Source organism: Onychostruthus taczanowskii, unplaced genomic scaffold (genome assembly GCF_017590055.1).
Source record: "Onychostruthus taczanowskii isolate IOZ18803 unplaced genomic scaffold, ASM1759005v1 scaffold3, whole genome shotgun sequence".
NCBI lineage: Eukaryota > Metazoa > Chordata > Aves > Passeriformes > Passeridae > Onychostruthus > Onychostruthus taczanowskii.
This window is the reverse complement of record NW_024500349.1, coordinates 18,229,812-18,241,911: the sequence shown is the minus strand read 5'-3', so window position 1 is coordinate 18,241,911 and position 12,100 is coordinate 18,229,812. Positions and strand designations below refer to the sequence as shown.

The following is a 12,100-nucleotide window of genomic DNA, read 5'->3' as shown; positions in this document are numbered from 1 at the left end:
CACCACTGAACCACCTGGACCATCGTTGTGCCCATCACAGGCATGGGTAACAGCTATCCTTAAACCCTCAGTGCCATCACTTGGGAAGCCCTTGGGTCCTATATTCTTCCCAAGTGTAATGATGGCACACCTCATGTGAAAAGATCTGCTGGTCCAGTGAGGCCAGCTAATGAACACAAAGCCCAGCTATTCCTACTGCGTACACCAGCCTCCCGTGTGTCCTGGAGAACGGGCATCTCAAAAAGGAAGCCTGGGAGCTCAGTCCTGCTCTGTGTACTCATTTTGTGGGGTTGAACTCTACCATAATGTACAGCTCACACTTAACCATCCCTGACGGGCCTCTTCCCAAACCCTTGCAGAGTCCAGAGGGTGAACTTGTATTTAACTGGCTTATTGTTATTTGAGTCTGGGAGGATTGCGACCCGAGCTTTGCCAGTGCTGGCAGAGCAGCTGCTCAGGCTGTCAGGGACCAGTCAGGAGCCTCGGATCCTCCAGTCACCCCATGGCTGGTCGCTGACGCAGCGTCTGGCTTTGGCATCATCGTCTTACAGAGTCATGGGCTTGGCAGGATCCCCTTACACCATTTTAGAATTATGACAGAGATCACTGATCCCTTCGTCCTCAGCAGATGCCTTCAGCCTTCCCTGTTACTAACAGCCATCTCCCAAAGGGACACGCAGCACACTGGGCAAGCACACAGAGGTTCGGCTGCAAAGGCCACCGAGACGTGGCCTTAAAATGAGACTGGGGAGATTCAGATTAGAGAGTCGGAAAAAAAAAAATCCATTTTAGGGTGGTCAGGCATTGGGACAGGTTGCCCAGGGAGGTGGTGGAGTCGCCCTGGAGGTGTTCCAGAGCGTCTGGAGCTGGCGCTGGGTGATGCGGCTTAGCGGTTTAAGGGCTAGCGCGGTGGCACTGGGTTCACAGCCGGACACGATGATCTTAAAGGCCTCTTCGAACCTTGGCCATGCTATGATTCCACGCCAGCGTCACCACCGCCAGCATCTCCATCCCTTCACCGCCCTCCCCTTCCCGCCCGGGGGCGGCGCGCATCCCCGGCGCGCTCCCGCCGCGTCCGCACGGCCCCGCTCGGCCCGCACGGTCCTTCCGCCGCCGCCGCCGCGCTGCGGGCGGAGCGGCCGGCCCGGCGCTGCCTGCGGCCGCGGGTAGGTCGGCGGCGGGTAACGTGACATCCGCGGCTCGGGGTTTATAAACCTTACCCGGGGCGCGGGCCGGCGGCGCGCAGCCGGCAGGGAGGCGGCGGAGCGGCGGCCGCGCAGCTTCCCCCACCCCATCCTATCCTATCCCGAGGTGAGCGGGCGGCGGGACCCGCGGCCCGGATGCCCGGGGGGCGGAGGTTGGACGGGCCCGGGTAGGGAGCGAACCAGAGGGGCAGTGGAGGGTCGCGGGCCGGGGTCCGTGCCCTCCCGTGGGGACGCGGCGGAGCAGCCCCGCGGTCACCCCGCATCCCCCGGAGCCCGGCGGTGCTGGAGGATGCGGCGGTGTGTGTCAGCGCGGAGGGAGGCGCCGGGCTGACCCGTTGCTGGGAGCTTTAGTAGCGTGTGCCCGTGTGTGTGTTTCAGGACTCCGGAGAAGCCAATGCCCAGGTTGGAGAGCTGCGCCTGGAGCTGTTCCTGCACTGCCAGAGGAAGGCACAGGAGCCAGCTGGGGGACACGGCGGCGGGGCTGGCCGCCAAGGTGGGCGAGATGCTGAGCTCCTCCGTGTCGAGCCCCTCGCTGGCGCTGGTGGGGCGCGGAGCTCGCAGCCCCAGCACCTCCAGCGCCAGCAGCAGCGCCAGCAGCACCAGCAGCACCTTGAACTGGAGTCAGCACCTGGTGCAGAGGAGCGTGGTGCTCTTCGTCGTGGGTGCTTTCATGGCCCTGGTGCTGAACTTGCTGCAGATCCAGCGCAATGTGACTTTGTTCCCTGACGAAGTGATTTCCACTCTCTTCTCCTCCGCCTGGTGGGTGCCCCCGTGCTGCGGCACAGCAGCAGGTGAGTCGCTGACCTCCACGAGCGATTTTTGGGTTTTCCTCATCCTCTCGTGGAGGAGGAGAGGCGGTGGGGCTGAATGCGTGACCCGTGCGCGTGGGAGCCCCGCATTTCCATCCGACCGCGAGTGATGCGCGCCCGGCGTTATCCCCGCGTGAGGGCTGCCCGCGCGGTCCCTCCCGCGTGTCCCAGGGCTGGTTTTGAGCGGGTGCGCTCTGAACGCGGGTGAAGGGGGGGTTTCCCTCGGCCGGCAGCGCGGCTGCGGGGCTCGGGCTCGGCGCTCACCGCGGCGCTCCCGCCGGTCCCGGTGCTGCCCCCGCCCCGCAGCTGCGTGCTGGCCCCGCCCCCCGCCGCCCATTGGCTGCCTCCGAACTGGTGAGTGGCGGGCGGCGCTCGCCATTGGCTGAGGCCGCGACTGGCCACGGGCTGGGCCACAACAAGGAAGTCACGTGCGGCGGCGCGCGCGGCCCTGTCACCGGCCTGATCCCTGTCACCGGTCCGAGCTCTGTCACCGGCCCGGGCCCTGCCACCCGCCTGATCCCCATCTCTGTCACCCGCCCGAGCCCCACCGAGCCTTGTCACCGGCCTGATCCCTGTCACTGGCCCGAGCCCCGCCGAGCCCTGTCACCGGTCCGAGCTCTGTCACCGGCTCGGGCTCTGTCACCGGCCTGATCCCTGTCACCGGTCCGAGCTCTGTCACCGGCCCGGGCCCTGCCACCCGCCTGATCCCCATGTCTGTCACCGGGCTGATCCCTGTCACCGGCCCGAGCCCCGCCGAGCCCTGTCACCGGCCCGGGCCCTGTCACCGGCCTGATCCCCATCCCTGTCACCGGCCTGATCCCCATCTCTGTCACCGGCCCTTCTACTGTAAATTCATTGCTGAGGCTTCGAATTTGTTCTCAGATATCGGTGTACAAATGTGCTTGTGGTGCTCCTGCTAAAAGTCTGGAAGTTGGATGCTTTATTGCATGTTATCCAGTGACTTAAAATGACGCGACGCTGTTCTACAAGACAATACATGGTGCATGACAGTCAGTTTAAAAAGTCACCGGCCTGACCCCCCATGACCCCTGTCACCGGCCTGGCACCTGCCCGGTGCCCACTGCCCCTGCCAGCTGCTTTCTTGCTGTCCCCTGTCACCTGTCTGTCCCCTGTCACCTGCCAGCCCCTTGCCCGCTGCCCCCATCACCTGCTTGCTCTCAGCGCCTTGCCTGCTGCTCCTGTCACCTCACCGTGCCCTGTCACCTGTCCCTGTCACCTGCCTGGCCCCTGCCTGCTGTCCCTGCCTGTCACCTGCCTGTCCCTTGCCCACTGCTGGCCGAATACCACAGAAGGCTCAGGCCACGGTGTGGTTGTCACAGCAGCTGGCACGTACTTTGTGGTTTATCATTCATAACCCCCCCCCCAGTCCGTGTCTAGACAAAGTTTTGGTGAAGGGTTGGAGGATTAAAAAGGAGTTAAATTTTGGGCAATAAACCCACTGCAATAGTTTTTAATTTGCTTTGAAAATACTTCAAACAACTCCTGCATATTTTTGTTTGATGCAGTTATGTGATGTCTGTTTGTATCACACAGAGAAGGGGGTATGAATGATAAGCCATAAACTTGAATGAATAATGAACTGTGTTCATTAATGGATGAACATTAAAGGATGGTTAAAGGATGAACATTAAAGGTTCATTGAAGGCTGGCCTGGGAGAGTTCTCACAGTTGGATTAAACTTTGGAATTTAGCTGTTATCATAAGGCAAGAGTCCTGGTAGCTGGCATCAGAATAATGAAGCTGTTTCAGAACACAACTGTCTTGGAATAGTATGTTCTGTAGCCTTCTCAACATAGCATTTATTTCTCTTATGAGTTTAAAGATTAAAAAAAAAAAAGAGACAGCAGGAAAGGAAATTAATAAACATAGAAGTTGCATTCAGTAAAAGCAGCATGTCTAACCCTGGATTTGGTGACAACTCAGGGAGCTGCAATCCCTAGAAGAATCAAACTCTGGTGTTCTTGCCAAGAACTGAGCTAACATTAGCTTATGTTTTTCTTCTGCAACCAGCATTCAGACTGATAAAGGCTGAAAAATGCTTTATGGAGATAAAAATTTTGTCTGGTTAATTGTATGAGTAGTTATTTTTCTCTGATATAAATAGACTGATGGCAGCTGCTTGTTGAAGTTCAGCTCAGCTTCTGTTTGATATCAAAATTCATCTGACATGGACAGGAGCCCGGGGCTGAAAGAAAGAAAGAAAGAGAGCAGAAAGAGAGAAAGCAGCTCTGCTAATAAACTTCATGGACAGGAGCCCTGGGCTGAAAGGGGCTGAAAGAAAGAAAGAGAGCAGAAAGAGAGAAAGCAGCTAATAAACTCTTAAGTCCATGCAGATATTTAATTCAGGGCCTGATTCACAGCTGGTGAATCATGTTCATAAAGCTGTCAGCCCTGCACGTGAGCAATGAACACAGATTCCACTCCTCGCAAAGCTTTTATTGTGCTTTGCTTTTATTGGTACAAGCGTTTGCTCAGGATGTCAAATGACAAACCTCTTTAAACAAAAGGCGCTTCAAGTTAGATACCTTAACAATGCAATATATATTTAAAGGTTCAAAGAGCAGGGTTTTTATTTCTTTAAAGTAGAAAAGGCAGGTAATAATTGTGTTTTCTTCATCAGGCTTACAGCAGTGCGATGAGCACCTCGCTGCTTTCTCAAGCCTTTACATGCCAAGCTAATATTTAGTGATACTGGAGTAATCCTTGCCTAGCAGCTGGTCCAAGTGGTGTTCCTTCTCTTGCAGCTGTGGTTGGCCTGCTGTACCCCTGCATCGACAGCCACCTCGGGGAGCCCCACAAGTTCAAGCGGGAGTGGGCCAGCGTCATGCGCTGCATCGCCGTGTTCGTGGGCATCAACCACGCCAGTGCTGTATCCTTCAGCTAGTGTTTGCTCCCTGTGCTTGCTCTGTGCTCAGCAAACTGTCTCTGCCTCTCGGGGCTGGGGGAGGATTGCCCAGGTAAGGGTGGTGCTCCTGGCAGAGAAGTTCTGTGAGACCTGCAGTGGCTGCTGTCAGATGTGTAACACAGCTCACTGAAGTGTTATGGGAGGGGAGAGGGGTTGACATCCTCGTAGGTCTTGTATGACAAGCATGACAGTGTAAGCTGTGTTGTTTTAGTCTACATCTTGTCTACATCTAAAAGTTAACACAACTAACTAGTGATGTGCTAGTGAGAAGCACAAAATAAAAGTGTTCTTTATGTTAAAAATGTGGTGGCTTGAGCAGAAAACCTGGGTAATCCAGCTGACTTAGGTTACTTGAGACAAAAATCCATCAAAGTTAAATGTTTCAAAATGTAGCATATTCTCTAGATGCTCAGTGTGACAAAAATTGATGTTGACTTTGCAGTCGTGCTCCAGTCAGAGTTAACAAGAGCTATGATTGCTTGGCAGGTCTGAAAACTAATCCTAAATGTTTTGTGTTTAAAGACAGAGGATTGTGCTCACTTTCAGTTTGAGTTCTCCCTTGTTCAATTTCAGCAACAGGATGTCTGCAGATTTAAAAAGGATTGTCCTTAACATCTTTTTCCAGAAACTAGACTTTGCAAACAACGTCCAGCTGTCCCTGACTCTGGCAGCCTTATCACTGGGGCTTTGGTGGACATTTGATCGTTCAAGAAGTGGTCTCGGACTTGGAATAACAATAGCCTTTGTAGCAACACTGATAACCCAGTTTCTTGTATATAATGGTGTTTATCAGTAAGTTAGCTTCTAAAATACTACTTCAATTCTCTTGTCTTAACCATAAGCATGGGTGCACGTGAACTGGAATTTAGTTGTTGATATATTTGGCACATTCTTGTATGAAGATGTTTTGTTTGTCTAAGGTAGTGGTCCAGTTGTTCCAAATGCCCAGACTGAGAACTGTCGGTGGGAGGTGGGGAGCATTTGGATTGGGATGTGTGTTGAAATGGTAACACCTCAGAAAACTGGACTTCTACTGGCTCTCAGCAGAGTGAATTTCTAAACTTTACTGGCTAGAAAAAGGGGGTTTAGAAGCTTATGAAGTTTACAGACTTAATTTGGTCTCCCAGTTTCCATCTCCTCTGTTGCTACTTTTTGTTTGTTTGTTTGTTTGTTTAAGCCCGGGAAGAGAATTCTGTAGCATCTGGGTAAGAGCATGCAAGATGATGAAAGTTACTTGTCTCTAACTTTCTAACTTACTCCCTTTTCTTTACTAGGTATACATCCCCAGATTTCCTTTACATTCGTTCTTGGCTTCCATGTATATTTTTCTCAGGAGGTGTGACTGTAGGAAACATAGGACGCCAGCTGGCTATGGTAATTACTGCATAATTAGTAGTTTCCTTAACAATCCAAATGCCTTCCATTGTTGTTAGTCCAAGAATAAACTATGCCTTGAAGGGTATGACTCACAAACTGTCAGAGTTAAATAGATGTATTCCTAAGAGCTGAACTGTAAGCAGGCAACCTGTGTTGCCAGTAGAGTGGGTATTGTCTTAGTAAGTGTTTGAATATCTTTTGTATTTAACTTTTTCCAGTGGCAGTCTAAATAAGACTGGAGCCAGTACATTGCTCCTGCTCCATCAGTGTTTATAATTAACATTTAGGGTAGCTGGAGAACTGAGACACTGCTGGACTTCCTCTAATTATTCATGCACAAAAGTGTATGTATAGGGAAATGTCCCTATATAGCATCAAATTCCACTGCTCCAAAATCAAATATTCTCTTGCTGGTTACTTCAGATATGATTCAAGTATTATTCCATATGTGGGATAACATAAATTGCTGTCTTGTTTGCCAGGTTCTTAAGGAATTATTTCCTTGTGGCACACTGAAGAGTAAACCTGGCTGTGTGTTTGCACATCAGCCTAAGGCTGGGTTGTGAAAGGTGTTCTGACACTGATGGATAATAATAATTAATATTGTGTTGATTTAACTTCTGTCTTCCTTGCTATGTAAGTCCTGTATCCTGGAAAACATCCTTCAAGTTAACTTTCCTAAGGCTGCTGTGGTTTAGGTGTCATCAATTTTTACTGAAGGAAGGGCGTTTGAGGTGTTTTAAAACACAAGTTCACTACTCCCCCTTCAAATCTCACTGATGCATACAATCTGCATTTGGGTTTATTTAGGACTACATGTATGGGGGGAAGAGGAAACATAATTTCTCTTTTTAAATTTGCCACTCGCATCAAGAGAAAACCATACATTAACTGAATTCTGTTGAAGCTTTGGTATTGCAGCAGAGTCTCAAAATAAAATTATAGTTGGTTTTATGCTACAGTACTGTATTTCACACAGTCCTTTCCAGTTGCTCTGCTGCTCCTGTTAGAAAGCAAAGGAAGGCAGCCTTAAACTAGAAAGAGATAAAATGAATTTGGACACATAGAACTTTTTCCTGTGCTATTGTTTCACCTGGCATCTCACCTGACTGTAGTTAAAATCAGCCTGAATCCTGCCTGCAGCTTTCCTGTCAATCTTGTAATCTTCCTTATAAAGAAAGGGGAAAGTTGGCAATGCAGAGCTTTTTATTCTGGTTATTTAGAGTTGTCTTCTCATGTGTTTTATACTGCCATTACTCAGTCAGGAAAAAACTTGGGGAAGTGCAACATTTTCATAGGAACACTTCTGCAAGTCACTGTGAAGCATTCTGTGCTGGAAATCCAAAGAAGTATAGTCTGTAATTCAGTCAACCACATCTTTATTCTACAGAGGTAATTCAGAATCCCAGTCTGTTTTTCCAGACATCGTGATTGTGGCAGGAAGATGGAATGTACTCTTTTTTAACCCATGCTTGAACTAAACAGTTATTTCTCTGGCTATATTGTGCTGCAGGCCCTGAGCTCTTGGTTGCATGTGACAGATATTTTCTGGGTTTGTCCAGAATAGAAGGTGGCACCTGTGGAAATTAATGGAGTAAAGTTGCTTTGCTTCTTCCTCAGCCCCTGTGTAGCTTTTCCAGTTAGGAATGAAAAGTGTCCCTGAGACATCTCCCATGCTGATAAAAGTTAGCTGGGAGATCCTTGCTGCTTTGCAGTCACTGGATTTTAGGGGAGCTCCCAAAGTGCAGTGTGACCTTTCAGCAAACCTGCTCTTAGCAGAGACTTTGGGGTTTTGTTTGGCTTGTTGGGATTTTTTTTTTGCCACCAGCTTGAGAATGAAGTCCAGTGTTTTATTTTAGTAGATTTTATAGCAAAAGAAGAGGTGAAGGTGCTGCTGCTGCCATCAGTTCTTTCTGCTCATTCTGACACCTAGAGTTGCTCAGTCACTTAACCCAGTGCTCATCAGCTGGGTTAAGTGGGTGGCAACACTTCATTTTGAGGTTGTGAGCACCTTTCTCAGCATCTGACAAATTAGGGTGGTGTTCAGAACTTGGGCCTCACAAATATCTATTGTGTACTAGTGCTAGAGTGCTGGAGAACTGAGAATGCATTCAGTACTTGAAAATATATTTGCATTTTGACCTTAGAAAGAGAACAAGTTACAAGCTTTGTTTCAAAGAAAAATGGATTAAGTATCTTACAGTGACATATTTCTGCATTCCATACTAGAAAAGGGACTTAGGAAGAAATGAGTAAGTCTCTGATACCAGGCTTTGACTGGAAAGTAAAGTAGTTTGTGGTTAAAGGCAGTTTGAAAAAGGGCTGTTAAAACTGAATTAATGTCCATTAAGTGAAGCATTGAGTACCTTCTGCTAAGACATAAACTGAGATAGAGAGGAAAGATAACAAAGTCTTATAAAAAGCAATGCAATTGGCAGATGGATTTTTCAGGTGTACTGATTGAGGCAACAAACACCCATAGTGATTTTTTTTTTTGTCCACAGTTAGTGAGCACGTCCTTGTTAAGCTTTTAAAAGAAGCCATGCTCTCTAGGTCATTGTCAGCCTAACTGGAGTTACTTTACTATTTAATAATTGAAAATACTGCATAATGTAGTCACTTATCAGATGGCATTAAAACCTAACATGTGTTTGATGTTTTTTATCCATAGGGTATTCCAGAGAAACCACACAATGACTAAACCTTTGAAGAAGAACACCTGGTGCCAGTGTGAAAGCAACTTTATGAAGATGTGTTCCTTTTTAAAACTGAAGATTATTTAGAAGAAATAATCTCTTTATGGGCTCACTGCACAAATGACTTGTGGGGAAAAAAAAAATTATCCACTCTTAGAATAGCCAAGTGAAATTAACTGCTTATCTTGAAATCTTACCCTGATTTACCACATAAGCATTTGCATATGGCTGTTCTCTGGAAGAGTTTAACACCAAGTGCATACAACTGTTCAGGCTAAGTGGCAGTTTTCCAAGTATTAGATTCCACTGTAAGTTATTGAATCAGCTGCCATGTTTTAAAGCCTTGAAACTGAAATTTAATTACAAGCTCTTGTATCAGTGCCCAAAGGAAGTAGATCGATGGTGCTTAACAATGATGAAGTATGGTTTAATAGGAATAGTATTTATCCAAATCTTTAAAAAATAGGGTTATTTAAAAATAAGAGTGATCGAAACAGATTAAAGGCATTGCACTAATGCTTTTAGGAGTCTTATGAAGGAATCATGCCCTTACTTGTAATGCTGCATTAAGTTTCTGTCTTTGACGGTGGAGAGGGTTTGAGGGATGAGAGGTTGGAAGCCTTAGTTTGGAATTTCTAAATTACTTCAGTATGAGAAGTGAGCACAGGAGACAATCTTGTTCAAACGTGAACCTTTATCAAGAGATTCCAACTGGAAATTTCATTACTCCTGAGGCTTGCAGTCAGATTTGCGAGAATCAAGCTCTGGCCACAATTCAGTAAGAAATCTCTGTGTGTGTAACTATGCCTGCTTAATATTAGACCCCTGCTTCAGTGTCTCACCAAAGGACATCTTAAGTATCTCAAATGTCTGATGTCACTGAAAAACCATGCATTCCATGTCAGTGCTTGGCCATCAAGCACGTGCGCCCACGTTCTTTGATTTGTCATTTCCTCCTAGAGCTGTCCTTTGAATCCGTGTTTGGACTGAAATGATTAGAAACAGAATTGGGCCTCAAATGTGATTTAAACTGTATGTGAAGAACAGCAAACTGTTTTCTCAGTTCAGTTTCTGAAAGAGATCACTTCTTGTTTTTATACAACCCTATAAAACTTGCAATCTGTGATTGCCTTCTTAAAAACAAAAAGTGCTTATGTCACTACATTAAACATTTGGTGTTTCTTAATACATAGTTCTGGTGAGCACAACGTATTCATTTGATAGCTTAGACCACAGGAGACCTAAATAGCAAGTATTAGGTCTTAAAAGTTGAAGTGCAATGTACAGTAAGTCTGAGCCTCAAGTTCTCTTCAATATCGATCATTTCTTATGAGAGATTAAAGAGAAAAGGGTTCTGAGTTCATTTCAATGCTGCATGGAGTCAAATGGAGCAATAATTTATTTAACTAGTAAAGCTAGTTTTGTTGTATCTTACATTGAACCCAAATTTTTAGAAATACTCCAATTTTGTGGTTATGGTGTACTTGTAAACTTTTATGGATTTGCCTTTTTTGTATTATGCAAATTTTTTTTTTGTTGTGTTCTTTTCCAATCTTACATGGCTTCAGTTGTAGTTAGAGGCTTCAGTTAAAGATTGAACCATCAAACAGAAGTTGAGGCCAGGTCTCTGTTCTGGCTGTTTTCACTCTTCTAAGGGAATGCTACCAACAAAAGTTTAGCACAAAGTCTATACTACAGAGCAGACCCCAATTCTAACCTTGCTTTGGTGTAAATCAAGAGTAATTTCATTGGTATAAGATCCTTCCTCAAATGTTCAAAACCTAAATAATCAAATTTTCTAGAACTACTTGAAGAGATTGGGACAGGTTCAGTGCAGCTGTTTAAGGAGCTGCTGCATTGCTGGAGATACAGCTTTGTAACTATTTTGAAACCCATTTCAAAATGTTATGAAACCAGATGTAAGTAAAGCTGGCAGTGATCTCTATGGATATTTGATAGAGAAGAATCTCAGATTTATTTGTAAAGACTGAAAGTAAATCTGTACCTGTTAGAAATAATACAGCCAAAAACATAAGTCAAAAGTTCATTTTTTGCCAATACTTCTGAGTATCTTAACCAAAGTGATTTAAGTTTGGAAGAGGTGGGGAGGGGAGTGAAGAAAATTTGCACTATTCTGAATTTGAACACTTAAATTCTCATTCTTACTGGTAAGTTTTCAGCGGTGTGTTTGGTTTTACACTTTTTTTACTATTAAAGTTTTAAGATCAAACCATGTTTGCCTTGGACTCTCTGTGCTCGCATTATGCAGGAATCTTTCTTGAAAAGGACAGTTGTTATGGTTGCATAACAAATATTCAGTCATGCATATGCAGTGGTTAAAAAAAAAATCCTAAACTGAATTTGGCAAGATGAGCTTCAGCAGGGGTTGTACAGTTGAAGAAAAACAGCCGTGCTATTGTAGCAGGAAAGCAGAGTAAGTGTCGTGCTTTTGTGGCTTAAAGTACAGAGTCTTCCTGCCATTGTCTTCCAAAATGCTGAAATTCATAATCTGAAACAAAATATGGAGGGGGCAGGGTGAGCATGCAAATTCCTGCTGTGGTTTGGTTGTGTGCAGCAGTGATTACTAAAGTCTGAAGGATCTTGAGGAGTGCAAGCTAAGAATGAGCTGCAAAGGCCAAGCAGCTCTAATAGCAGCTCACAAATTTGGACAAAACTTCAATTTTACTGCACTTTAGTGTCTATTTTAGACTTATACAAGTTGCTGCATTTTCAGTGGAAACAGTAGAATGACTTTTTGGTCAATTTTCAGTTGGCTTAGCTGAAAAAAAGCTTCATTAGGAATTTCTTAACTATTTTAGCTTGAATAGCCTATGTTTGTTTAACTTCAGTGTAGCAGCTGAGGAGGTAAGTGTTAACAGCTCCAATCTGATGGCCCACGTTCTCCAGGTGCATTGATTTCCCTGAAACTGCACTCAAATTTTGTGAAAATGAATGAAGTACATATTTTTATGTATGTGAATCTATATTATATATATATATATATATATATAAAAATATATAAAATACATAAATATATATAAAAATAAAAGGTTGTGAGACACAGCCTGGTCTTGGAGAACTAAAGCA

At 45.9% G+C, this 12,100-nt stretch overlaps 1 protein-coding gene across 2 annotated transcripts; it reads left to right on the top strand.

The window, feature by feature from the left end:
- The first annotated feature begins 921 nt into the window (after window positions 1-921).
- Window positions 922-11,243, top strand: INSIG1 (insulin induced gene 1). Of its 2 annotated transcripts, none has more exons than XM_041408694.1 (6): window positions 922-1,166; window positions 1,584-1,996; window positions 4,780-4,904; window positions 5,566-5,732; window positions 6,215-6,314; window positions 8,989-11,243. In XM_041408694.1, exons 1-6 carry the CDS (start codon window positions 937-939, stop codon window positions 9,016-9,018), a joined length of 1,065 nt encoding a protein of 354 aa, XP_041264628.1. In that variant the 5' UTR covers window positions 922-936; the 3' UTR covers window positions 9,019-11,243. The 2 variants fall into 2 exon arrangements, with proteins under 2 accessions (XP_041264628.1, XP_041264629.1); XM_041408695.1 differs by lacking the exon at window positions 922-1,166 and adding an exon at window positions 1,175-1,311.
- Window positions 11,244-12,100: the final 857 nt, after the last annotated feature.